This window comes from Notamacropus eugenii, chromosome 4, assembly GCF_028372415.1.
Source record: "Notamacropus eugenii isolate mMacEug1 chromosome 4, mMacEug1.pri_v2, whole genome shotgun sequence".
NCBI classification, from domain to species: Eukaryota; Metazoa; Chordata; class Mammalia; order Diprotodontia; family Macropodidae; genus Notamacropus; species Notamacropus eugenii.
The window spans coordinates 67,750,461-67,777,693 of record NC_092875.1 but is presented as its reverse complement, the minus strand read 5'-3'; the positions used below and the strand labels follow the sequence as shown (position 1 = coordinate 67,777,693).

The window sequence follows — 27,233 nt, the reverse complement described above, 5'->3', positions numbered from 1 at the left end:
CCTTATGCTCTGCACAGTTCACGGTCTGACAGGGGCAGCAAGTCACAGGCCCAGAGGGGAGAACAAGAAAGATTCTGTGGGATTGAGGGGGAGGGTATGAGACTCAGAAAGAGGAGGAGTGCAAGGGAGAGAGAGACAGAGACTAAGGAAGAGAGAGAGAGCCAGGGAGAGACAGGCAGAGATGAAGACAGAGAGGGGGAGACAGAGACGAGGGAAGAAACAGACAGAGAGAGGGAGACAGAGATGAGGGAGGAGAGAGACAAAGAGACAGAGAGATGGAGACAGAGAGGGGGAGACAGAGACCAGGGAAGAGACAGGCAGAGATGAAGACAGAGAGGGGGAGACAGAGACGAGGGAGGAGAGAGACAGAGAGATGGAGACAGAGGGGGAGACAGAGAGTAGGGAAGAGAGAGATGGAGATAGAGGGGAAGACAGAGACTAGGGAGGAGAGAGAGAGAGACAGAGAGGGGGAGACAGAGATGAGGGAGGGGAGAGAGAGACAGAGACAGAGAGATGGAGACAGTGGGAGGGAGGAGAGAGAGAGGGTGTGTACCAGCACGTTGTGGGCAGAGGGCAGTAGGGAGGATCTCTTTGGGGGCAGAAGGTCTAAGCTAGACCACAGAAGACGGACCGACATTCTAGGGATGAGGCACCCAAAGGCAGCAGTAGTGTCTGACCCAGGAAAAGCAGGATTCTGGGAGGCCATCAGAATCTAGGGGTCCCCCTCCCCTGACCAAACTCCAAGGGCCCCTGACCAGGAGAGCGAGCAGAACAGAATTATCAGGGGCTTAATGGAGAGAATGGTGGGTCTGGAGTGAGGCAGGCCTTGTCTTGAGTCATTCTTCAGATATCTATGAGCTGTGTGACCCTGGGCAGGTCATTGAACTCAGTGTCTGTTTCCTCTGACAGCACAGGATGTCAGAGCTGGAAGGGCTCTTAGAACGTGGAATATTCTAAGCATATGAGTATCCTTTGGGACATTGACTGTTTGGGTTTTTGTATTTGTGTCTCCAACACTTAGCACTGTGCCTGGCACAGAGCAGACATTAACAATGGCTTGCTGAATGCTTGGCCGGCTTTAGGCCAGCCTTGGTAATTGCGGAGTGTCCAGAGAAGGGCCTTGGAGTTTGTGCCATTGACAATCATTTGAAGGAAATGAGCTATTTAGACTGGAGAAGAGCCGACTGTGGGTGTTGGAGGAAAGGGGGGATATGATGGACATCTCTAGGTGTTTGAGTACACCTGTGGGCTTCTCCCTGGGCCCAGGGAGCAAAGATAGGAACTGCTATAGGGAGCCAGATTCAGGTGGGAAGTCAGAGAGAAGTTCCCAGCTGTGAGAGGAGCCCCCAAGGGAATGATGGGATGCCTTAGGAGGTAGAGGGGGTATCTGTCTAGGCACAGGCTGGCCTCTGGGCTTCCTCTCAACTCTTGGAGCCTTTGATACTGTGTTTAGCACCTGGATTATCAGAACTAGAAGGGATCTTCAGACCTGGGGTCTGAAGAAGGAGAGTTAGAAGTGTCCAAGTAGACCATCTCCCCTAACCGTAGGGTGTGGCCAGACGTGACATCCTGGCCTTAGTAGACAGAGATATGGGGTCCTGCAGCCCAGCCAGGGCTCCCCAGGCCCACTCGTCCCATACCTATCCTCTGACTTTCTCCTGGCCTCTTCCCTTGCAGCTGTCGCAGTGGCAACAGAAAGAGCCTGGTGGTGGGGACGCCCTCGCCTACTCTCTCCCGACCTCTGTCCCCGCTCTCTGTGCCCACAGGTGAGGATGACTGGAAGGGACATTGGATGCCAACAGAACCCCCCCCCCCAAACCATTCTCCCCCCTCATCCCCATCTTGGGGAGTCTCTAGACCTAATCATGGGCATTAGGCAGAAGACATGTACCTGAGGTGTGGGGAGGGATTTGTGTCAGAGCTCCATGACTCAGTTTCTCTTTCCCCTCCAACCACTCCCTATAGCCGGCAGCAGCCCCTTGGATAGTCCCCGGAACTTCTCGGCCAGCACGTCTGTGAACTTCCCCTTTGCACGAAGGTGAGCCTCCCCTGCTCTGGTGAGGAGGCCCAGCAGAGGGTGAAAGGGAGGGGGGCTTACTTTATTCTCAGGACCCTGGTGGTGGAATTGTTTGTCAAGGGTCACTGCAGGGAGTTGGAAAGACTGAGGCTGGAACTCAGGTGACCTGCCTCCCTGTCCAGGCTTTTCTCAGAATAGTCTAACAAATCTCCTTCCTCTTTCTCCCTGGAAGCACCCTGGTCCATACCCAGAGTGGGAGAATCCCCTGACGTTTCCCAAATCCTACTTTAAGGGAGATTAAAGATTTTTCTCACAGCCCCAAGTGCAGATATTTGAGGGGTGATTGTGTTGGCCTGGCTGAAGGAGGCCGCTGGTTTTGGTGCCCCAAACCTTAAATCCTGTCTTTCTTCCTCTGTCTCTCCCCATGCCCCGCCTGCCCTTCTCCCTGACCCTGACTTTGCTCCCTTCTCCTCCGTCCTTTCCTCTTCTTGACTGGTAAACCACCAATCTTCATGCAGTCATGGCCCCCGGAATGACAGGTAATTTTTTCCAGGAATTGGGCACAGACAGCTTCCTTTGGTGGAGCGGAATGGAGTGGGGGATGGCATATGTGTACGGAAATGGCTGGGAACAGGAGATGACTTGCTGGTGGGGGATGGGGGTGCTATGGGAGTCACATTTCAAGCATGAAGGGAGTCAGCTGAACTCCCCCCCTCCCAGATCTGAGAGCTGCTTCCAGAACCCTAGAATGTTAGATTCCCCCAAGAAATCCCCTCAGGGGAAGTCTTCCATGAGTCCCTTGGATATATTCTCACCTCCTAACACCTCAGAAGAGGCTTCTCAGAGCTGATCCTGGGCCAAAGAGGCTGGGGATAGAGGTGGGCATGGGAGGGGGAGTTCTGTTATCTCTAGGCTAGAGGACAGCAGCTTCCTGGCCCTGGCAGCTACTCTCAGGGAGCTGGCTTCTGGGCTAGCTGGGGAAGTGAGACCTGCCGCCAGCCAGGAAGCAGTCAACAGCCAAGGGAGACAGACTGGGTTTTACTGCTGAGGTGCATGTGGTCTTGGCATTAAGTCCCGAGAACTCCAGGAAGAGGAGAGATCATGGTGGGTGGCAGCAGTCTGGGCAGGCCTGCTGTAGGAGGAGGGCTGCCACCTGCTCACGAAGAGCTTGTGGATCTCCTTCTGTTGGGATTGGCCTTGCTGCTTGGAGAATGGCCAGTGTGATCCCATTCCATCCTTCCTAGCTTTTTCTCTCACTCTCCTCCCTCTTCATTTTTCTCCCCTCTTCCCTCTACTTGTTGCTCAGACCTTCTGGGGTATGTGGCATACCCAGGAACCTCAAATGCCCGAGCTTTCAACTTTCAGGAAATCAGCTCAGCCCCTAAGAACTCAGGGATGTGACTGTGTTTGCACATTAGATTCTTGGAATCCTCCAGTAGACTTGGGATCCCAGGACTGGGTGGGACCTCAGACCCAGACCTATTCAGTAATCATCCCTTCTGCAGCCCCATCAAGCAGGTGACCCCAGCACTGGGTCAGATGCTCCCAGGGCTGAAGAAGTCAACCCCTCCTGAGGCAGCCAGGTCCCCTTGTGGAGAGCTCCCCTGGTTAAGAAGGGTTTTCTTTATCCCAATATGGAGGGAGCTGAAATCTGCCTATCTGGAACCCAGTGCTCCCAGTTTGGCCTTGTGGGGCCAAGCAGAATGAAGTTCACCCCTCTTCCACTCAACATGCCTCAAAGACACCAGTGCTGTCATCCCTTCTCCCCTCTCCCCACCTCGAGCCTTTTAATTTCTCATCCCCATTTCCTTCAGGCTGATCCTCCTGTGGTTGGGTTTCCAGGCTCCTCACTGTCTCTCCCAGTCACCCTCCAAGATGGGCTTTAGGTTTTCAGTGCAGAAACTGGATGACCATTTGTCCAGGATTCTGTAAAGGGGATTTTGCTTAGGTTGGGTTGAATAAGAAATCCTCTGAGATCTCTTCCAGTTGTGTGCCTGGGTTCCCCAACTGAACACAGAGCACTCAGTGGGGTCTAAACACAGCCTTCCTCCACCACTGCCCCTTGCCCAGCTGTTGACCTTCCATAAGCTGTTCATTCTTCCAGGGCTGATGGCCGGAGATGGTCACTCGCTTCCCTCCCCTCCTCTGGCTATGGGACCAACACACCCAGCTCCACTGTTTCGGTAAGGCTCTCTGGGTTCACTGGCTGGAGGGTGGAGGAGAACATCAGGGTTTGGAATGTCCCCTTCTCTGACAGTAGGTTTGGAAGACCTTTCTCATTACTCAGGTGTTGAAAGGACTATCAAGTCAGAATGGTATCCTCAATCCCCATACACCTTCTCCGAATTTGAGTTGTTTCTCTCTAGACTTTATGAAGCAACTCAAACGTTTCCCTGCCTGGGATCTTCTTTGACCCCACATACCCACGTGCTGAGGCAGGCTAGGCAGGGATTGTTATTCCCACTGGACAGATGAGAAGCCAGAGCCTTGGGGAGTAGAAGCGTCTTAGCCAAAGCCACATAGCAGAAGTGTCTCCTCGGTGTCTCCTCTGCCCAGCATCCTCTCCATGATCCTTTCAGCCTCACATCCTCTCTGGGAATAGATAGGACCGCTCTTATTATCTCCATTTGACAGATGAGGACACTGAGGCCCACTCAGCATATGTTAACTGGTATGACTGTCATTTACTCAGGGCAGGCAAAGACCCATCTTCAACAGTTATTAATCACTTGTTATATATATCCCTGGGGGAAATTAAACTGTCCCTGCCCTCCAGAAGCTTCCAATCTACCAAGAGAGGGAATGGCACACACACAAAGACAGCTTGGGCCCAGACCCTGCTTCACAGGGCTTATGGTCTAGTGGAGTCTAGGTGGAGAAAATCTCCTAAGGAGGTGATTTACTTAATGGGTTAGTGACAGCAGAGGCCCGGAAGGGAAGTTTCCCCTAATTGCCCCATGGCCATCAGGTCACCTATCTGACCTCAAGGTCTGAGCCCAGGGCACAGGTGGCCCACAGCTCTTCTTTCCTCTCCCACTCAAGTCCTCCTCATCCTCCCGAGAACGGCTGCACCAGCTGCCATACCAGCCAACACCAGATGAGCTCCACTTTCTTTCCAAGCACTTTCGCAGCTCAGAGAGCATCGTGGATGAGGATGGGGGCCGCCGCTCACCCTGCATGCGTCCTCGCTCCCGAAGCCTCAGGTAATGGATTCAGGTCCTTAGCCCTTCCCAAACTGTGGCTCCAGGGCCTCGTGTCTCTGTCTCAGCTGCCCAGAGACCTGCGCCTGGGAGGGACATGACTTTAGTTCTTTCATGGGCCCATGAAATTTACTTTGAGCTCAGATCCTGTGGTAGATGTCAGGTGGGGTGGGAGCATTGGTGAGTGGCAATATAGTCTCCTGCCCAGCCCCTCACTACTTGACCTCATTCAGATCAAGAATGTACATGAGCTGGTGTTATTTCCCTCTTCCAGCCCTGGGCGAACCTCAGGAGCCTTCGACAGTGACATTGTCATGATGAATCATGTCTACAAGGAGCGATTCCCCAAGGTTAGACTCACCAGCAGGAGACTGCTGAATCCTGGATGGAAATGGGGGAGGTGTCTAGGAGCTGTTCTGCTTGGCCCCTGAGGGCAGAACAAGGCGCAGGATGTGGGGGAGACAGAGGCAGAGTGCAGCTTGATCATACCGGAAAACTTCCTAATAACTCTGATCATCCAAAAGTGGAACCAGCCACTGAAAGGCAGTGAGCGTCTCACTGAAAGTCTCCAAAGAGGGGCTGGAGGACTCCTCTTCTGGGATGTTGCTTAGGAATGAGAGGAGAGTGAGGTGTACCTTCCTAGATACTTCTAGATCTGATGTTCTGTGGTTCATGGAACATTTCCTTCCCACCCTGGGTCGTGGGTAAGGCCAGAACTGCAAGTGGTTATAACAGTTCTCAGGAAATTCACTTAAGGAATGGAGGGTAGCCATCCTAGGAAGAAGGTTTTCCTGGAAACTGCGAGCTAGTCCCTCCCCCAGAGGGCTCAACTGTGGTCTCCAGGGGGGTTGGGAGGGAGGTAGGCCCCAGGTGGGGGAGCCAGAGGGAGGTAGCAGGCCACAATGTATAGGAAACTGGAATGGAAGCACTCTGGGAAAGAGCCCCATTTGTCCCACCTTGGTTGTGGCTCTATAGTGAGTCTCTGCCTTAATGGGCTGGAGAAGGCAGGGCCATTGGGCCCCTTTTCTGTGATTTCTACAGGAGTTCAAGCATCCTGTTCTTTCTAACGGTATTTCACATGTACATAACTCTGTAGTGGGCTTTTTTAATCTTTTTTGATGTCATAGACTCCTTGTCAGAAACATTTTGATAAAGACATAAAATAGAATACATAGGATTACAAAGGAAACTAATTCTTTTGAAATCCAATTATCAAAATATTTTTAAAAATCACCTTTCCTAACCCCTTTCGGGGGGCCCTGGCCCTGGGTGAAGAAACCCTATTCCATATGCATTGTCCCGTTTGTTCCTTACAATGCTCCACTCAGGTGGGAAGTATGAGTGTCGATATTCCCATGTTAGGAAATGTGAGAGGAGGAAACTGAAAGGCACTCCATCTGATGTATGTTTATTATGTATTGTGTATTAAATGTCCTTGGCACTGAGGGCAGTACAAAGTTGAATGAGATAGAATCTCCCTGTCTTCTGTGAAAGGGGAGAGGTTAACACACACAGAGAGGAAATGACTTGCCAAAGATCACGCAGGTTGGAAGTGACAAAGCCAGTAAATGTGACCTCTATGACCTTGAGCCCAGCTCCTTCACTTTACAAAGAGATCACCAAGGCCCAGCAGAGAAGTTGCCTTGCCCAGGTAACACAGCAGGGCCGAGGCAGAACCAGGGCTGCCATGAAGGGCCTATGATCTACCCACTTCTTCCTCCATTCTCCATCCCCCTTCCTCATCCTCCACTCCCCAAATAGGCCACTGCCCAGATGGAGGAGCGGCTGCAGGACATCATCACCACCTTCTCCCCGTCCAGCACACTGGCCCTGGCTGACGGCGTCCTGGGCTTCATTCACCACCAGATAGTGGAGCTGGCTCGGGACTGCCTGGCCAAGGCTCGGGAGGACCTGGTCACCTCCCGCTACTTCTTGGAGCTTCAGGAAAAGCTAGAGAAGATGCTGCAAGATGTGAGTCTCTTTTTTCCCTTTCCTCTTCCCTTTTCTTCCTCCTTCCTCCTCCTTTCTCCCCTCCCTTTTATCTTCTATCTTCCTTTTTCTCTTTCTCCTTCTTTCTCTCCGTTCCACCCTTTTCTTTTCCCCTCTTCTTTCTCTTTTTCTCCTTCTCCTCTCTCTGCCCTCCTTCCTCCTCTCTCTTTTTCTTTTTCTTCTTCCTTACTTCTTTTTTCCTGCCTTCCCTTCTCTTCCCTTGTTCCCAACTTCCTTTCTTCCCTCCCTGAAAGACTCAGATCAGGAGAAGTAGGCAGAAAAATAGATCCCTGAGAACCTGTGAGAAAAGCTGGCAAGGGTCTGGAGGGAGGTAGGGAATCATCCTTCTATAGAGCAGCAATCCCATTTATAGCATACTTTCTTCAGAACAGCCTTAAGAGATCATCTTCATTTTACAGATGAAGAAACTTGCATCTCAGAGGGAGAGGAAAGGACATTTTCATAGTTAAAGCGCTGTGGGTCAGGCCTGAGACAGGCCCAGATCTCCCAGTTCCTAAGCCAAGGGCTCTCCCTCTCCTGTCACACTGTTCCTTCTCAGCACCAACTGGGAAGACCTTTAGCCTCCCATGGCTCCTTAGCAGAGGAGAGGAAAGTAGGTCTGAGGACCTAGCCACCTTAAAGAAACTCCAGTGAATATAGGGGTCCCCTGCTTGCTCAGCCCCAAGAGACAGTCAAGAAGAGATTTGGTGACAGCATGGGTGGGGAGGCCATCAGTGGGTCCAAGGGACTCGCCCTATGTTTTCTCTCAAGTCAACAAGTATTGTTAGTTTTATGCGTATTTGTATACATGTCTATATCTATATACACAAATATATATCAACTGTATATATAAAATCTGATATATACACACATGTATGTCCAGACTTCCTGGATCTCTTGTGGAGCTTTAGTGTGCAGACAGCTCCAGGGAAAGCTGGTTGGTCTCTGGTCCAAGCTTATTCTTTGCCATGAAGGGCTTGTTTGGAGGCAGACCCCTTCCCAGTTAGTGATGCAGTTTGCCCCTCTCTATGTGAACCCACAGGCCCATGAACGCTCAGAGAGCCAGGAGGTCAGCTTCATTGGCCAGCTTGTTCGAAAGCTCTTAATTGTCATCTCACGTCCAGCTCGTCTCTTGGAATGCCTGGTGAGCACGTGTTGCCCAGCTCAGATGGGGACAGCCTGCACTAGGGAGAAAGGGAGAGGCCCCTGATTGGGCTGAGCCTTATTGGGCTGCTCAGCACTAATGATTTAAAGAGAAAGCTCTCCCCTTGGAGCTTCTGTCCCATGACAGCCTGGTGTGGGAGGAATTGGCACCTGCAGATTACATATAAGCCCAACATGTTGGTAGGCGGGATATTACACATGTTGGACAACAGAATCAGGATCTAAAAAGGCTAGACCGATCTAAGCAAATGAATTTAGTAAATCTCAATGTAAAGTTCTATACTTGAGTTCAAATGACTAACCCAAGTGGGAGATGTGGGAAGGAAAGCTGGACAATCGGAATTGAGGGGAGGGGGAATGAGTGGACTTGGCATTCAGTATGGGGCACAGTAAGATGGCGCTTATTGTTATGTGACAGCCAAAAGAGCTACCAGAATCTTGGGCTCTATTTAGAGCTGTGATGCCCAGAACAAGGTTGGCAATAAGCCCTCTAAATTCCATCATTTAGAAGTCCAGATGGACCCTTGGGGACTGTTGTAGAAGGGATTCTTGTACATAGAAGGTTGGACTTGGTAATACCTGAGGTCCCCTTTTGGTTGTGGGATAGCCGATGCCCCTGGTATGTCTGTCCTTGTGGGACAGGGGGAGGAGACAGTTCACAAGCATTTATTAAATGTCTCCTGTGTGCCGTGCACTGTGCTAATTGCTGGAAGAGACACAGGAAATAGGTGAACCCTCTTACACTGATGGGGCCACGGGCAAGTTCTCAACGTCTCCAGGCTTCACCTTTCTGTGCCTCAGTTTCCTTCTCTGTAAAATGGAGGGATTAGAGTATATGACCTATTAAGACCCCATCTGACTCCAAGTTTATGAACTTGTGGCTTGGTCTCTGTCCATCTTCTGGAGCTCAGCTCACCCACAAAGCTAATTAGTTGGCACACGAGCATTATAGACCATTAGGGCTGGAGAAGGGTGATTTCCCTGTGGCTGAGGGTGATTCAGGAAGTCTTCTTGGAGGAGGTGGTATGAGAGCTGGCCTTAAAGGATGGGAGAAGGGGGTGAGGGAGAACCAAGCATGGCACCTGGCTGCTTGGGATGGGACTGGAAGAAGCCTCTTAAGCCATGGCACCGTTCCCTCCTGTTGGTGTGGGCTGGTGACTTCCCTGGTGTGGAGACTTTTCCCACTGCATGCATGCATTGGCATCTCCTCTTCAATGAGTCATCTCAGAGAATTGCTGGGAGGTGTTGAGAAGTTAGGCAGCCTGCCTGTGGTCACCTGGATGTGTCAGGCTGGGGTCTGAGGCTAAAGAAAGAACCTTCAGATCCGTGCATTATAGAGGATGATGTGCCTAGCTCTGTGCTCAGTGCTCAGCCTTCTCTCTGTTGGGCACTTGCCTGCTGAACGTAGGCATCAGTGCTAGAGGTTGGGGTTCCATTCCAGTTTTTCTTCCCATCCTGCTTGGCAGGAATTTGATCCTGAGGAGTTCTACCACCTCCTGGAAGCAGCAGAAGGACATGCCCGGGAGGGTCAGGGCATCAAGACAGACATTCCTCGATACATCATTGGTCAACTGGGCCTCACTAAAGACCCTCTAGAGGGTAAGTGGAGGGAAATGGAGGCAGCTCTTGCTGAAATCCTGAACATCCTAAAGCTGGGAGCTGAAAGACTTGGCTCTAGTCTTGGCTTTGTTACTTGTTTGCCTTAGGTAAGTTATTTTTCTCTGGTCTTCACTTCCTCCATTTGTAAAATGAACAGGAATTCTCTAGGAATTGCTAGTTCATACTAACTGGGATGGTCTATAGTCTGTGTCTTAAGGGGCCCTCCCAGCTCTGACATCCTGGGTTCTAAGGGCCCTTCCAGCTCTCACATTCTGCGTTCTAAGGGCCCTCCCAGCTCTTACATTCTGGGTTTTAAGAGCCCTCCCAGCTCTCCCATTCTGGGTTCTAAGAGCCTCCCTCAATGTAGACAACTTTTTCAATAAATTTTGCAGGGGAGAGAGGGAGATGGCTGGAAGAGTCAGGAGGGGGCTTTTTTAGGAGTATATTTGTAAGCAAAGGAATGACAGCCCATAGAAAGGGAGAGATATGAAAAAATGCCTGAGAAAAGCGAAGCCCACTGGAACATGGTCCTAGAAAAAATGGAAGGGGCAGCTCTCATGACTGGGAGGATATCTCTTCTCTGATCAGAGGGAAGGGTCCAAAGTCCATGGGGGTGAGAAGGTTTAGTCATGGAGGATGGAACTGAGGACGCTGACCCTAGGACTGATAGCTCCATCCTAGCAGGAGACCAGTTCTCAGCCACACATGTAGTGGGGAGAGAAGGAAAGATTCTGAGCAGTGAGAGTGAGAAACAGGCTAAGGAGTCCATGAGGACAGTGTAGACATCTGCTTCTACCTTTAGGGTGCAGTGCTAGATTTGGAGTCAGGAAGATCTGAGTTCAGATCCCAGCTCTGATCCTCTTTTATATAATCCTGGGGATGCCACTTAATCCACTCACAGACTCAGGCCTCATCTGTAAAATGGAGACAGTAATTGCCTTCCCTGGGTTGTCATGATACTCAAGTGAGCTGAGCTATGAAGAACTCTTTGCATCATTTAAAAGGCTATATAATGAATTATTTCTATTATTTTTTTTAAATCCCTTTGGGGATGAGGGCCTGCCACACAGGGCTGCCAGGCTGCAGAGGAAGCTCCAAAGGTACGCCCAAAGGTACCCCCTTCAGCTCTTAGAGTCTGCAGCTCCCCAAATCCTTTGCTACATTTCAGGGAAGCTCAGTCTTTTGGAAACTTCCAGGTGATGGGGGCGGGGAGTAGGAGGGGGAGGAAGCTTCCTGGGTATATGCCAAGAACCCTGTGCTAAGCAGATGGGATATGTAGGCGGTTAGCTGCTTGGTGCTAGGATACTTGGCTTTTTGGCATTCTTCCCCAGAGCAGAAGAGTTGGGTGCTTTAATCCTGAGACTTCTGGGCCTCATGTTACTGAGGACCCACCAGCCAGATCAGTTATCTAGAGGATAATGAGAATGCTGAAAAGCCCCTAGAACCCAGGATGTCAGAGCTGGGCAGGCCCTTAGAACCCAGGATGTCAGGGCTGAGAAGGCCCTTAGAACCTAGGATGTCAAAGCTGGGAGGGCTCTTAGAACACAAGAGTATGAGAGCTGGGAGGGTCCTTAGAACCCAGGGTGTCAGGGCTGGGAGGGCCCTTAGGACACTGTGTCAGAGCTGAGAAGGGTGGTACGGACTCCTTTATTTTATAGATGTAGAAACATAGAGGGGAAGTTGATAGGCCTGCCTTGGGGAGTTTCAGACTCTCCCTCTGCTGAGGGTCTTTAAACAAAGGATTATAGGATTTTGAGCTAGAAGGGACCTTGAAGGTCCCCTTGGCCAATGGTGTCAAACTCAAAATAGGAAGGAATCCTTGCTGATCACATAGTGACTTAGAAGAACACAGATTAACGTAAACTGTGTTGTATTGTGTTTTATTTATTTTGGTAAACGTTTCCCAATTCCACTGTCATCTTGTTCAGGCAGCACCAGTGAATTTTGTGGGCTGCTTGTCTCCAATTTAGTCCAACCCCATCACTTGACCTCCAGGGAGGGAGTTTCTGACTTGCCCAGAGTGGCACAGATATTAAGTGGGGCCATCTGTCTTGAAGCTCACCACTTTGTGGAAGAGGCATCCTTGATCAGGTCTTAGGTGGAAGGGATCTATCCCTCCCCTTCTCCCCCCCAGGTCCCAGCCAACTTTAGGGTCCTGTGATTCCTTCCCTGTCTGAGTGTTAGAGCTGGGACTAGCATATGAGGACAGGCTCCCCCTTGGACTCTTCCCAGGCCTGAGCCAGCATTCCCCTGAACACCCCCATCCCAGGCTGGACCGCCTTCCTGCATTTGCTGGCTTGGGCTCCTGAGGCCCCAGGCTAACCCTCACATTGTCTTTGCCTCTCCAGAGATGGTGCAGCTGGATCCTCTGGATGCTGACTCCTCAACTGCACCTGAGGCTGGAGACCATCCGGAGGTGAGTGTGCCAGGCTCTGGGTTCAAGAGGTGTTCCTCCCTGGTGCCAGGGCCCAGTAACAAGGGAGAACTGGAGATGGGGGAATGGTAAACAAGTGAGGAATTGGTGAGATGTATATTGTGTCTGGGCACCACCTGTGCAAACTTCCTCTGGTTGGGGGAAGGGCTGAGCTTGTCATAGATAGACCTCCTGGCTGGTACAGCACTGGCCGAGGCACTTACCTCTCAGCCTCAGTTTCTGCATCTATAAAATGGGGATAATATTTGTCCTTACCTCCTACATTCAAATGAGATAGTAGGTGTAAAGTACTTTGCCAGCCTAGAGTTGCTGCCATTGTGAGGGATCGTTATTATGGTGGGCTCTCCCTAGCAGAGACAGGTGGTGGACAGTGGAGGACACTCCAGAGGTTGTGAAAGGGTGTATTGCCTCTGTGTAAATTATGACCTTTGCCCTGATCTGGCTTCCTTTGGAGCTCAGTTGTTGTCTGAGCCTCAGCAAGGGCCAGGGTTCCTCTGGTTTGGTGTGGGGGGAGGGACAAGCAGCTAGCTGCTTGTTACAGCAGGATCACGGTTCCCAGGAAGCCCAGGTTATAAGTGCTTACACTGGGGGAAAAGTCCAGAGTCCACAGTGGGGCCATGGGGGAAAAAAGGTGCCCTGTCTTGGCAGAATGGCTCTGGCTGGAGAATCCAGGAAGGTGGGAGATGGTATGAAATGTGACTTTGGTGAAAGACCAAGGAAAAGAGGCACCTTGACTTGTGATTTCTCAGTTGGGAAAATGCCAGAAGGGAGGTTCTGGAATCCCAGAGCAACCAGGGATCCTTAGTGGTCATAGGCCCATGGATGGATGGATGGATGGAAGAAGGGATGAAGGAATGAAGGTCCTCTTCTCCCTTGTTGATCTTAGCAGCTCCCAGGGATTCAATTATTTCTATGCTTATGATGCTCAGATCTCTTTTTCTAGTCCTATCCTTTATTTTTTACGGAAGTTAATTTTTTTATTTTTTATTATTTTGTTTGTTTTCAGTGTTCTACAATCACTTCCATATAACTTAGATTTTTTCCCCCTCCCTCTCTCCTCCTCCCTGAGTCAGCATACAATTTTATATAGGTTCTACATGTACATTCCTACTAAATACATTTTCACCTTAGTCATGTTGCATAGAAGAATTAAAATGAATGGGAGAAATCATAAAACAAACCAAAACGTAATACAAAAGAACATGATGTGCTACATTCTGCGATTGAATTCCATAGTTCTTTCTCTGGATGTGGAAAGCATTTTGCCTTAAGAGACCACTGGGAATTGTTTAAGTCCTTGCATTACAATGAAGTTCTACCAGAAAAATTCCTCACACACTGTGGTTGTTGCTGTGTACAAAGTTCTCCTGGTTCTGCTCCTTTCACTCAGCATCAGTTCATATAAGTCTTTCCAGGCCTCTCTGAAGTCTTCCTGTTCATCATTTCTTATAGCACAATAGTACTCCATTACATTCATATACCACAAGTTATTCAGCCATTCCCAATTGATGGGCATCCCCTTGATTTCCAGTTTTTGGCCACCACAAAGAGAGCTGCTATAAATATTTTTATACATATGGGACCCTTTTCCATTTTTATGATCTCTTGGGGATACAGCCCTAGAAGTGGTATTGCTGGGTCAAAGATCTAGTCCTATCCTTTCTGCAGAAATAATAGCTGCTTAATAAATGTCTGACTGAAAAGCATTTATTAAACACTTATTATCACCTAAGCACTCTGCTAAGTACTGACTATACAAATAAAAATCAGTTCCATCTTCAAGGAGTTTATATTCTAATGGAATGAGACAATACACATAATGGTGCAGTTGTGGGAAGGGATGTTGTGGTTTGGAAACTTACATGCAGCTGCTGGAAGTTGATCGAGACACTTTTCCCAGGAGCAATGACAACTGCTGCGATTACTTTTATTTCTTTGATCTGATTACTTTGATTCCCAAAACTGGAAAGAGGGTGGTAGGAATGGGTCGGGGTACAACAGGTATGGAGAAGGCTAGGAAGTGGGAGTGATACATGGCTGCAGCCCAGGGTCTCGATGGAGTGCGCACTCAAGGATCAGGCATCATGGCAGCTAGAGAGGTGTGGGGAGTGAAAGGAAGGAATCCTCTTTCATGGAAGCCCTTGCCGAGCAGTTGTCCGGCCCCTCCTTGTGTCCTTGAAAGGGCTGGCAGATGTGATCACCAAGCTTTTGTCAGTAATAGGTGAAAGATCATGCAGAACCAGAGAAGAGCCACAAAATTGGATAAGCATCAACGTGGTGCCAGTTGCTTTTTTTTTTTAAAGGAAGAAAACAGAGTCTGCATGCTCTAGGCTAGTGAGTTTGACATAAATTCTGGGAAAACTCTAGAATGACTGGTGAACCTCTAGAAAAGGAAGTAGCAATCACAGAGAACTAGCATGGCGGCTTCATCCCAAATAGGACATGCCTCACTAACCTCGCTTGCTCTCATGACAAGGTTACTCAACCAGGAGGTGAAGGAAATGCCACAGGTGTTTGTTTACCTAGATTTTAGTTAAATATTGGCTAAAGTACTTGCCCTGTTCTTGTGGAGCAGATGGAAAGATGTGGACTAGAGAATGATATGAGTGGTTGGATGATTGATAATGGATAAACCGAACTTGTTGGATGGCCAGATTCAAATACCAGTAGTTAATGGTTCAGCATCAACATGGCCAGATCCATGTTTGGCATACTTATCAGATTTACAAGTGACACAAAGCTAGGGAGGGATAGCTAACACATTGGGTGATTGAATCCAGGGATCCTTTTGGATAATGCTTGGTTCAGAATGGCCACTGAGGTCCCTTCCAACTCAAGCTCTTTGACTCTGGGACCTCATTTATTACCTCCTAAGGCAGCTTGTGCTTCTGTGGGGCTGATCTACTTCTTAGAAAATTCTTCCTTAAATCTGCCCCCTTTTGAACCCCCAATTTTTCCCCCTCTTCAACCAAATGGTCTCTAAGGTTTATTGGAGCCTTGAAGGGACCTTAGAGAGATCAGCCAGTCCCATCCTCTCTCATTTTACCAGTGGAACATTTTGCCCAAAGGCATTGAGGTTATGAGTCAGGTGTAGAACTCCCAAGTCATAGGACCCCCAAATCCAGAGCTAGAAGGAGAATGACGAGACTGCCCCACAGTCACACAGGGGCAGAGCTGAGATTTGAAATCTGGTCCTTTGACTCTCAAGTTCCTTGGTCTTTTCTCTGAACCAGCTTTGCCCTTTGAGACAAGGCAGCAAAGACCAACCTTGTGGACCTTTGAGGAAGGTGTGGGATGGCCTCCCTCCCCTTCTACCCCCTGAGGATTCCTAAGTCAAGGGCAGAGGATTTCCTGGGGACTCTCAGGCAGAGGGTGCCTCTCTCCATGTGTCTCCTGCGTCTGGTTAGGCACTGGAGCCTGAGGAGTCCTAACCAATTTCTCTCTGGTCTTTTCAGAACCGATGTCTCCCTGTCCCCTCCCGGAGGAAACCCTGCGAGAGTGACTTTGAGACCATCAAGCTGATCAGCAATGGTGCATATGGGTGAGTGGGAGATAGCTTCAACCCCTGAACTGTGGACACCATTGTCCTTGGTCCTAAAGCTGACAAGTAACTGAATCTATTGGGCTTCTCCTCCAGGGCAGGCCAGAAGGGCTGCTAAGGCAAGATGCTGTGGCTTTTGTCAGCAGAACATGGAATGTCAAAGCTAGGAGGGCACTTAGAACCCAGGATGTCAGAGCTGAGAGGGATCTAAAACACAGATTATTAGCCATCCTCTTATTCATCACTTCTTTCCCTCTACTAGGGCTGTGTACCTGGTCAGGCACCGGGAGACCCGCCAGCGTTTCGCACTAAAAAAGATCAACAAACAGAACTTAGTGCTCCGGAACCAAATCCAGCAAGTATTTGTGGAGCGGGACATCCTCACCTTTGCCGAAAACCCCTTTGTCGTCAGTATGTTCTGCTCCTTTGAGACCCGCAGGCACCTCTGCATGGTCATGGAGTATGTGGAAGGTCAGTACTGGGCAGTGGGAGGTGCTGGAAGGGGCTCTTAACCTTGGGGTCAAGACTTAAAGGTTCCCTTCCCAACTCTCCTCTAGAATTTCTGTGTAACTAGGGGAATCCTTTCTTCTCTACAGATCTCGTTTTTCCCATCTGTGATATTAAGGGGTTAGACTGGATAGTTTGTAAGTGCTTCTCTTAGCTCCAGCATTTTGTGTTTGAAGACCCCTCCCAACTGTGACCTTCCATATTCTTAGGGCCCTCCCAGCTCTGACATTTGGGGTTTCAAGCCCCTTAGATGACAGAGAGCTCTGCTGAAGACTTTCCAGACCAGTCCAAGGGCTCCCCGTTGCCCCACTCTGGTGCTGGCTCCTGAGAAGACCCCAGTGGCCCAGGCTTCCCTACCCCACTCAGTAATTCTCTGTGACTAGGGTCGTTCCTCAGCCAGTGCTTCATTCTTTCTTTCAGACCTTGTGTCAGACCTTTTCTGAGCACGGCCTGTGTGGAAGGTGACACATGAAGGGGCTGAAGGTCTGATTGTCTTGTGGGTTGTTCCCCCTTCCCCCCCGCCCTGTGGAAGCTGGGGCACGCCTCACGCTGCCCTGGTGCCTGGTCTTCCTGCAGGTGGGGACTGTGCCACACTGCTGAAGAATATGGGCCCCCTCCCTGTGGACATGGCCCGGATGTACTTCGCCGAGACTGTCCTGGCTTTGGAGTACTTACACAACTATGGCATTGTGCACCGGGACCTCAAGCCAGACAAGTAAGAGGAGGCAGAGCCTGGGAGGGAAGGCACTGAAGTAGCAAGATTCTTTGGTGGGCTAATCGCCACCTGGGACCAGGCTGGGAATGGGGGGGTGGAGTTTACATGGAATCAAAGTCCCCAGAGCTGAGAGAGAGCAGCCCTAGGGCTCCTTGGGCCCAGCCCCTACTTTACAGATAAGGAAATTAAGGCCCACCTCAGGGAAAGTGACTAAAACCCAAATCCAAGTTGTTAGGCCCTGACCCTTGTCCACTTATACTCTGTTTGGGGAACAGGGTAAATCTGGGGAGAAGTTTCCTCTTTTGAATCTTTATCATCCCTCGTAGGGAATAATTGGTGCTCTTGAGGTAGCCCAGCTTAGCTCTCAGCTCATCAAGAGAATCTGGGTCCTGGACCCAGCTCTTAATGTTGGCTTGAGGTGTGACCTTGGGTGACTCACTTCCTCTCCCCTGCCTGCCAGACAGTCCCTGTCCTTCTTGTAGGGGAATGGTCCTACGCTGGACTCCGGGGTTCCAGGTTTTGTGTCCCCTCTGTGCCCCTGCCTCGCTATTCGACTCTGAGCCTGACCCGCCCCCAGACTTGCTTCCTCCTCTGGAACAGGAGAGGCTGGGTCTGGATCTGAAAGGCCTTTTCTTCTCCCTCTAAAATCCTGTGCCTCTCTTCCCATGGGATGACTGTACAGAGGAAGGAGCTCTTTGTGCTTGGCTGAATGTGATGTTTCTCTAATTACCCACCAACCCTGAGTTGCACCAACCAAGAGTCTCACCCTTCCCTTCTCCTTGTGTAGGCATTCGTACACCCCACCTGCTTCTTGCAGGGGCTTGGAGCAGAATGCAAGGTCTAAAATATGCCCAGCAGGGCATAGAGGGGAAGAAAAACAAAAACTTGCCCAAAGGAATTGAGGAACGGGTATTCTTGGGCACCTGGGCTCAGTTTCGTTTCCGTGGTTGGCCCCAGGGGGTCACTGAGAGCTTCCTGCCAGGGAAGATAGAAGGGGAAGTAGGGGGAGCCAGCTGTGGTTCTTGGGCCTCTGAGCCCCAGAGCAAACCTCCCCTATGTGGCTTCTGAATCTTGGGAGGGGGGCTTTATCCTGTGCCAGTATGGGTCAGGTCACACAAGAGTTCCACTCCTTCATTCCCCAGGCAGAGATGCTGTGGATGGGGGCTCCGGCAGTGGGTGGAGGGTTGCAGGGGAGACCGAGGTCCTTCCCAGCTCTGGGTGCAGCTGCCTGGGTTCCTTGTGTTCCAAGGTATTTTCATTCTCTTCGCCGTCCCCAAAGACAGAACCGGAGGAACGGTGGTCTGGTGCAGGAGAGCTCAGTTATGTCCTGCCAGGAGCATGGGGGGTCCCAGCTTCCCTGGTTCTTGGAACTTGGCCCTGACCCCCAGCAGCTGAGTCTCCATGACAGATGGGCCTCTGCCTTCTCTGATACAGCCTCTTGATCACGTCCCTGGGCCACATCAAGCTGACGGACTTCGGGCTGTCTAAGATCGGGCTGATGAGCATGACCACAAATCTGTACGAGGGTCACATTGAGAAGGATGCCCGTGAGTTTGTGGACAAGCAAGTGAGTGTCTTCTGTTCCCTGGGAGGTTTCGAGAGGAAGGGGCTTAGGATTCCAGGAAGGGGTAGAGTGGGGTGGCTAACTAAGGCAGGGGAGGAGGAGATCACTAGAGGTGAGGCAGACATCATCTTTTCCATCCTTCAAGGCCTAGATCAAGTGCCTACAGCCCTCAGGAAGCTTCCTGTCCACCTCCCATCCTGATCAGTCCAAACCAGCATGCATTTATTAAGCACCTACTGTGTGCAGGACACTTTGCTAGGCGCAGAAAACAAGAACAGCTTAAATCCTACTAGAGGGATGCCAGACGCATGAACACAAGTCTAGGCAAACTGGTTTTGAGGAGGGGAGAGAGAATTAGCCACTCACTCGCAGGGTCCACTAGGAAGTCACTCATGAGCTGAGTCTTGACTGAGAGAGGCAGATGAAGAGGGAGGACACGCATCCTGGGATAGAAAGCAGCCTATTCAAAGGCCCAGACATGGGAACTTCAGGTAGGCCGGTTTGGCCAGCACATAGATTGGGCCAGGGGGAAAGCAGAGCAAAATCAAGCTGGAAAGCAGGCGAAGGCCAGGCAGTGGCAGTTTCAGGCCCTGCACACAGGAGTTGGTGGTGCATCCTGTGGGCAGGAGGGAGCTCCAAAGGCTGCTTGTTGGCCTCTGACTGAACATCTGGGGAGAACGAGAGAGAGGGATGGCTGAGGTTTTCCAGTCTGAGAATATGGAAAGATGATAGTGCCCTGGACAGAAGTTTGGTGGAGCAGCAGGCGTCAGGGGGAAGCAAAGTCAAGACTGCATCCTTCAGGGGGCCGCTCACTCACGTGCACAGGCTAGAGTTGGGCGTTGAACAAGAAGGAAGCTCTCTGCCCGCCCCACCCCTCCTGGCCTGGGCAGATAATCTAATAACAGTTGCTCTGATGAGCTGCAGCCCGAGTCCCACGGGTCACAGATGGAGGACTGGAAGTGCCTTAGATGCCGCCTAGTCCAGTGCCCTGTTGTGTCAGGTGAGGAAACTGAGGGCTTGCTCAACATCACGTAGAGAGCAAGTGGCAGGGCTGGAATTCACACTCAGGGCCTGCTTAATTGACTGATCTATCAGTTGATTGATCTACAGTAGTCAACCTGCTCAAGACCTGGGGTTTGCAGTGTGACTCTCTCCCTGATTCCCCGTGTGTGTGTGTGTGTGTGTGTGTGTGTGTGTGTGTGTGTGTGTGTGTGTGTGTGTGTGTGTGTGTGTATGTGTTGTATATGTGTGTGTGTGTGTGCAGACACTCACAGATGTGTTCTCATCTGTAGAAGAATGCTGGAGGTTGCTTCCAGCTCTTAATTTTATGATAGGAAGAAATGTGTTTTGAGTCACCATGTTTTCTAGTGTCCCTACCCTTGCCAGCCAGCGGACCACACCTGGGACTGTCCACAGTGGGACCCCAGCATCCCACCCTCTGCAAGAGGCCTGTCCTACTGCCTTCCCTTTGGAAGTCATGTTCCTTCATCTTTGTATGTGTCTAGTATGTGCCTAGCTACATCCATGTTGTCTTCCCCCAGTGCTTAGCACGGTACCTGGCACACAGTAAATGCATAACAAATGCTTACTGGCTGATTGAATGGCCAAATGGGAATATATGGCCTTGATCCCATGGGTTCTAGCCACAGAGCCTGCCTGCTGAAGTCAGGCCTCACCTGTGCATCTCTCCTTCCCCAGGTCTGCGGGACCCCTGAGTACATTGCACCCGAAGTGATCTTCCGACAAGGCTATGGGAAGCCAGTGGACTGGTGGGCCATGGGTGTCATCCTCTATGAATTTCTGGTGGGCTGTGTCCCATTCTTTGGTGATACCCCCGAGGAGCTCTTCGGCCAGGTTGTCAGCGGTATGCCACCATCTGGGGCTTGGGGCTCAGCCGGGCTTCCCCCTTAGCACCCCAAGGTGCATGTGAGAGGCTGTATGGTGCTATGCGGAGAATGTGGGCCTGGACTTGGCAGGAGGGAGGGCAGTCAGGAGAACTAGGTCCTCTACTGAGTCACCATGATCTGTCTCAGGTTCTACCTTGATAGCCAAGCAAGAGGGAGCCATCGTACTTTAAAACATTTTTTTTCAATTAGTCAAGTTTTATTTTCTCCCCCTCCAACTGGAAAAAAAGGAATAAAGAAAATCTTAGTTTAGTTAGATGACAAATTCCTGCACTGGCCGTGTCCAGAAGCATTCGGCTCATTCTGTATCTTTCATCCCCCCACTAATCAGGGGTTGGGCATCCTGTTTCATCATGGGTCAGCAGGAAGAACGTTGGATTTGGGGTCACTAGGTTCCAAACTCGACCTCTGATGCTTATTCTCTGTGTAACTGAGCATCAGTTCCCTCAGTGTCCGCTGTCCCTTCTAGCTCTAGAACATCCATGGGGAAGGGTGGGGGCCTCCTCCTTAGCTCTCCTTTGGGCTACTCAGAGACCACCCCACAAAAAAGTGAGAACTTAGCATTGATGGGGTAGAGCGGGGGCCCAGGCTGGAACCTCCTGACTGTGCAGAGCGTGGCCTATCAGGCCTCTGGTCCCTGGCTACACAGGATTCTTCTGCTCTCAGACAAGGCTGGGGGCCAGAGCCTCCACCAGCCATCGCCATCCCTACTGTGAGCTGACCCTTCTTTGTTTAGATGACATTATCTGGCCAGATGAAGAAGAGGCGCTGCCTGCAGATGCTCAGGATCTGATCATGAAGCTGCTGAGGCAGAGTCCCCTGGACCGCTTAGGCACTGGTAAGTGGACTGGGCATGGCTTCTTGCTGGACAGGCTAGAACTGAGTTCTGTTTTCCTTCCCGTTGAGTGTCCATCCCTAGAGCGGCCCCCTGCTAAGCTGACTCAGTCTGGCCTATGGGTTTCTCAGATCCCTTTTTTAAAAATTGTTTTTGTTTCATTAAATATTTCTCAACTTCATTTAAAATTTTTTAACATTGATTTCTGAACATATTGAGTTCCAAATTCTCTCCTTCCCATCCACCATTCCCCCAGCCCTCAGGAAGACAAGCCATATGATCTCAGTTATTCACATGAAGTCAAATCTCTTTTTACTTAACCTGAGGCCTCTTAATGTGCTCGCTTTGGAATACTAGCCAGTTGGCTCCTCAGTTTCCTCATGTCAACAAGCGTGTTAGTCTCCGCTGCATGGCAGGTGCTGTCTTGGACGTATTGAGCAAAAAACCAGCAGGTTCCTGCCCTCAAGGAACTCATCTTCTCTGTTTCTGCCTTGGTTCTCCTGATATTTCCTAGCACTGCTCCATCCCACCCTCCTGACACTGGTCCACCTTGGCCTGCCCCCTTCTCCCTGGCCCTGGCCTCCTCCCACACCCCCATTCTGCTTTGTTTCCCTTTCCCTCCCAATGGTTTATATAAACACAAAAACCAGCAGCTGGTGGTTGGAAAAATAGACCAGAGGGTATATGCCCATAACACCCCACTCCAAAATCTTTCTGAAAATTGGTAGCAGCCACTTGAGCTACAAAGAGCATAGCTGGAAGTGTTCATGGAGGCAGGGGCCTGAGGAAGGGGCAGGAAGGCAGGACTAGAAGCCATCAAGGGTTGGGGATGGGGGAGGCTGGGCTGCAGGGGCCCCTAGGAGTGTGTTGCTCAGGTACAGCCTCCATCGCTGCCCCTGCAGGTGGTGCCTACGAGGTGAAGCAGCACCCCTTCTTTCATAACCTCGACTGGACAGGTCTCCTACGGCAAAAGGCAGAGTTCATCCCACAGCTGGAGGCAGAAGATGACACCAGCTATTTTGACAGTGAGTGGGGAGCAGTTCTCTGGAGGTGCAGGGGAGGGCATGTGTTCCTCTGCTTTGGGATGAAGTAGAATCCCTCTGGGAATCAAAACTGTATATATTAGAAGGGCCCTCCCACCTCTGACATTGTGTGTTCCAGGGCCCTCCCAGTTCTGTCATTCCATATTCTAAGAGCCCTGTTGGCTCTGGATTCTAAGGGCCCTCCTGGTTCTAACATTGTGTTCTAAGGGCCCTGCTGGCTTTGACCTTCTGTGTTCTAAGGGTTCTCCTGGCTCTGACATTCCATGTTCTAAGGACCCCCCTGGCTCAAACACTCTATGCCTGTAACCCTTCAGTGAGTCTTCTGCAGCAGGTGGTAACATCTGTCCAGGGTCCTGAAACCTTCTGCAGTGGGAGGACTGGGGGTCCCTTGATTTTTGTCCAAGGGGCCATGTTTCATTCTGCCTAGTGATCCCCAGCCTGGTTCCCTGTAGTGGCTCTTGACAGTCCTTAGCCTGCTAGTCCGGGCTGTTTCGGTTGCTGGATCTAGTCAGGGTAGAAAGATGTCCCCTGTGGCTGGGGCTGGGAAGTTGTGGTTGACCCTCAGCTTGGAGAGGAAGTGAGAACGGGAGAGGAGTGACTGTCTGAGAAGAGACTGAAAGGAGGAAGCCTGGCTCTCTCCACCTTGGGAGGGGCAGGAAATGTTGTTAACCCCAGCCTGGGGGCCATCCCAAACCACCAGTTCCCATGGTAACAGACATGTGTCTCTTGGATACTGCTTTATCTCTCCGCTCTCCCCGTGTGGTAAATACTGATCTGCAGGCTGGAGCCAAGGCCTCCAAGACCCACTTTCTCATTTACCCTGCAACCCTGGGAGAGGACCGCTCCATCTCTGAGTCTCAGTTTGCCCATTTTCCAGAAGGTGCTAAAGATTCCTGCCTTCAGGTGTTTGAAGAGCTGTCTTCTAGAAGAGGTCAGTCAGTCAGCAAGCATTTATGAAGCACCTACTGTGTGCCAGGTCCTGTGCTACACACTTGAGAACAAAAGAAAGGAAGAAAGAAAAAAGAACCGAGAAAAACGTCAGCGTTCAAGTTGTCCTTTCAGTCCCAAAGGAGAGAATTTGGACAAGTGGATGGAAATTACAAAGACCTGGATGCCACATCCTTGTAAACAACCACTTCCTTGCTCTTATGAGCCATTAGAAGCTGTACAGAAGTGGGCTGCGCCGTCGCTGGAGGGACCGAGCTCCCTGTCCCTGCAGGTATTCCAGTGGAAGCTGAAGGGCCACTTCTCAAACATGAGATTCCTGTGCAGGTCCAGGTGGCCTCTGAGACCCCAGAGAGCTCTGAAATCTTGCAGACCAAGACTGAGTTCTGGGGGAAGCTGGAGGGCTTTGAGCCTCCACCCCGTGATGCCGCTCCTTCCCCAGTGGTTCCAAGAACCCTGGCTCTTCTGGCTGTATCACATCCTCCTGGCCCAGGGACAAGACAGCTAGGCGTTGTCTCTGGGCGTCAAGGCTGTTGATGTCTCCAACACTTCCAAGAAGGGATCTACACTTTGGGGCTGCCTCTGCAGGGCTTGCGAGCTTGCTCATATGATGCCCTGAGACAGGATTTCCTGGAGCTGATAGAGGTGCACATGACTAATTACCTGTTGCCCCTCCCCAGAGCCCTTTGGGCCATCGTGTCATGTTTCAAGGGTGCCACTATCCCTGCTGGTCCAGAGGATGAGCCTGGTTGGGTGTGACTTCAGAGGAGGCAATGCTGGTGCTCACTATAAGGAAAAGTTTTCCTACCACTCAGCTCTCTCTGCCCCCTCATAGCTGGTGAACTGATGTTCCTAAAGGTCAGGTCTGGTGAAGTCACTCCCCTGCCCTTACCCCATCCTCCCCACAGCTGATCAGGAAACTCAACTGGCTTCCTGTCATCTCTCGGGTCAGATTCAGGTCCTCTGGCGTTGAAATTCTTACATCACACTGGCCACAAGCTGTCTTTGCAGACTGATCGAGCACCAACTCTGTGCTTGGCCAATACCTGTTTGATCTGCCTGGTGGTCCTTTCAGGTCCTGTCCCCCATTCCCAAATTTCATGTCTGAGATGCTTTTCCATCCTTCCTTCCACCTTGCTTCCTTCAAAGCGCAGGTCATGTATCTCTCTTTCTTTTGAGAGGTCTTTCCTGACAGCCGTAGCTGTCTGTGTTCTCTTCCCCCTCCCTGCACAGTTATCTTATATTTCCTTTGTGTACACATACCATATACATGCACACATATATCCGTACACACACACATTATGTTTATTTCTATGTCTATATTTTATTCTGTCTTCTCTGCAACTCACGGTACAATGAAAACTTCCTGAGGACAGGGATTGTCTTGATTTGTCTCAGTATCACCAGCACTTAGCACAGTACCTGGCAGATTAATGAGTAAGCATTCACTAATTCTGGAATTAGTGAGTGATGGAAAGATGTCACCTTGGGAGAGGAGTTGACTCTGTCCCTGGAAATCCTCAGGTCGAGGGCTGACCCCTCATTGGGAATGTTTTAGACAGGATCGCTTGTTCCTGTACAAGGGTTTGGATTAGACATCCTCTGACATCTTCAGAGTGTCCTGCCTGATCTCAGGCTCTTGCTTTTCCGTCTCTTTTGCCAGATCTTCCTCTGTGAGTATCCCCCAAGGTTCTGGCCTAGGCCTCCTCTTTTCCCCCTCTTCTGTTTCCCTTGGTGATCTCATTGGTTTATTTGTCCAGCCCGACCTTCACCCAACTTCCATTCTTACCTCTCCAGCCGCCACCTGAACATTTTGAACTGAGTGTCTTGTAGACAGGTCCAGAACAGAACTCATTATCTTTTCTCCCGAGCCCTCCTTTCTTCCAGTCTTCCCTGTTGCTGCCGAGGATGCCATCGTCTTCTTAGTCACCCTGGCTCATGTCCCAGGTTTCATCCTTGACCACTCGTGGTCACTCCCACATGGACATTCAGTTGCAGGGTCCTGATGATGTCACCTCTTGTAACACCTCCTGTATCTACCCCCTTCTCTTCTTTGACTCTGTGGTGCCCACCTGTCCCAGAACCTCCTCCCCTCACATCTGGACTATTGCTGTGACTTACTGGTGGGTCTCCCTCCTGGAGTCTCTCCCTGCACCAGCTCACCCTCCACTCAGCTGCCAGGTTAATTTTGTCAAAGCCCAGGTCTGACCATGTCACTCGCACCTCCTAAGTCAGTCACCTCCAAGGTCACATAGAAAATTCTCTGTTTGGCTTTTAGAGACCTCTGTAAGCTGACCCCTTCCTACCTTCCTAGTCTTCTACCTATATACTGCCAATGTCCCCTGCAGCCAGGTGACACTGGTCTCCTCACTGTCCCCATTCTTGGAGCTCTAGCTCTTCATCTTCCCCTTCTGCCATCCCTGCTTCTGCAAGAAACCTTTCCTCATCCTCCTTAACTCTCTGCCTTCCCTCCAGGGTTATTCCCAGTTTACCCTGTACATATTGTGTTGTCTCCCACATGGGACAGGTACCTCCGTAAGGGCAGGGACTGTCTTTTCCTTTCTTTTGCCTGTCACTTAGCTGATGCCTGTCATGGGTGCTTAATAAATACTAGTTAACTAACTGATTGCCTACCTGAGGATCTCAGTCCAAACCCTTCGTGGCACCGATGGGTAATCTGAGGGATATTGGAAAGGAAGTGACTTGCACAAGAACACACAACCAGTCTGAATCACTGGGCCCAGAACTTGGGTCTCTCGCCCCCAGCTCCCATCATGTGGCCAAAGAGACAGCTTTATTAGAGAGAGGGGCTCAGTGGGCAAGGGCTTCTGTCTTCCCCTCAGTGAAGAGAACCAGAGGGGAGGTGGGGGAGCAGAGCAGATAGGAAGGGGGCTAAGGGGAGAGGCAAGAGGAGATTTCAGGTCTGGCTCTGCTGCTGCCTGCCTGGTGGCTTTCAGCAGATGGCTGGGCCTCCCAGGTCCCATGCATCTGTGCTCGTGCTCCCGGGGTTCATGGGCCCCTTGAAGGGCTGCTATGAGTCAGCAGAATCTAACAAACCTCACAGACTGGAACAGGAGGCACCATACACTCACCCGCTCATGGGCACGGCCTTTGTTCTCTCTTCCAGCTCGCTCAGAACGATACCGCCACCTGGGCTCAGAGGATGATGAGACCAATGATGAGGAGTCCTCTACCGAAATCCCCCAGTTTTCTTCCTGCTCACACCGGTTCAGTAAGGTATGGGAGTGCTACCAAAGAGGGTGTGTGCATGTGTGTGTGTGTGTGTGTGTGTGTGTGTGTGTGTGTGTGTGTGTGTGTGTGTGTGTGTGTGTGTGTGTGTGTGTGTGTGTGTGTGTGTGTGTGTGTGATTAGACTCTTATCTTGTAAGTCTGGTTTGCAAATTTAGCACTCAGAAGGATGATTAAAGCCTCTTGGGGACTTTGCCTAGGCAGTCCGTCAGTCAATCTGCGCACATCTATTAAGTGTCTAGTAATCTGGATAAGCTGCCCTCGAGCAGTCTTTGGTTAGACAGCAGTCTGTCTGAGAGATCTGGGGGTTTCTGTGAACTTCGTTCTCTATACGAGTGTGACATAGGGGCCAAAAACAAAGGTAGTGGTGTCACGGGCTGCATTAGGTGGGGGGAAGAAGAGGGCCCTGGCCAGACCTCTGGAGTAGTGCATTCCATTGTGGGGGCCACGGTCCAGAGGAAGGCAGCCAGGCTGAAGGAGAAGGGAGCCTTGGACTCATGCCCTGGAGGATTTACAGAAGGAACTGGG

The 27,233-nt window shown here is 50.7% G+C and overlaps 1 protein-coding gene across 5 annotated transcripts in view; it reads left to right on the top strand.

The window, feature by feature from the left end:
* The window catches only part of MAST3 (microtubule associated serine/threonine kinase 3), an 85,240-nt gene that overhangs the window by 38,698 nt on the left and 19,309 nt on the right, over positions 1-27,233 (top strand). For 3 of the 5 annotated variants that reach the window (XM_072601667.1, XM_072601663.1, XM_072601666.1), the window contains 18 exons: positions 1,678-1,766; positions 1,966-2,038; positions 2,536-2,556; positions 4,122-4,200; positions 5,060-5,220; positions 5,492-5,567; positions 6,979-7,188; positions 8,249-8,350; positions 9,837-9,969; positions 12,318-12,385; positions 15,859-15,944; positions 16,207-16,415; positions 17,028-17,166; positions 18,601-18,733; positions 20,429-20,594; positions 21,371-21,472; positions 22,372-22,494; positions 26,585-26,694. In XM_072601667.1, the coding sequence (XP_072457768.1) occupies positions 1,678-1,766; positions 1,966-2,038; positions 2,536-2,556; positions 4,122-4,200; positions 5,060-5,220; positions 5,492-5,567; positions 6,979-7,188; positions 8,249-8,350; positions 9,837-9,969; positions 12,318-12,385; positions 15,859-15,944; positions 16,207-16,415; positions 17,028-17,166; positions 18,601-18,733; positions 20,429-20,594; positions 21,371-21,472; positions 22,372-22,494; positions 26,585-26,694 (2,080 nt within the window). The remainder of the gene's footprint in view (positions 1-1,677; positions 1,767-1,965; positions 2,039-2,535; positions 2,557-4,121; positions 4,201-5,059; positions 5,221-5,491; positions 5,568-6,978; positions 7,189-8,248; positions 8,351-9,836; positions 9,970-12,317; positions 12,386-15,858; positions 15,945-16,206; positions 16,416-17,027; positions 17,167-18,600; positions 18,734-20,428; positions 20,595-21,370; positions 21,473-22,371; positions 22,495-26,584; positions 26,695-27,233) is intronic. The other 2 variants (XM_072601664.1, XM_072601668.1) reach the window with 1 other exon arrangement.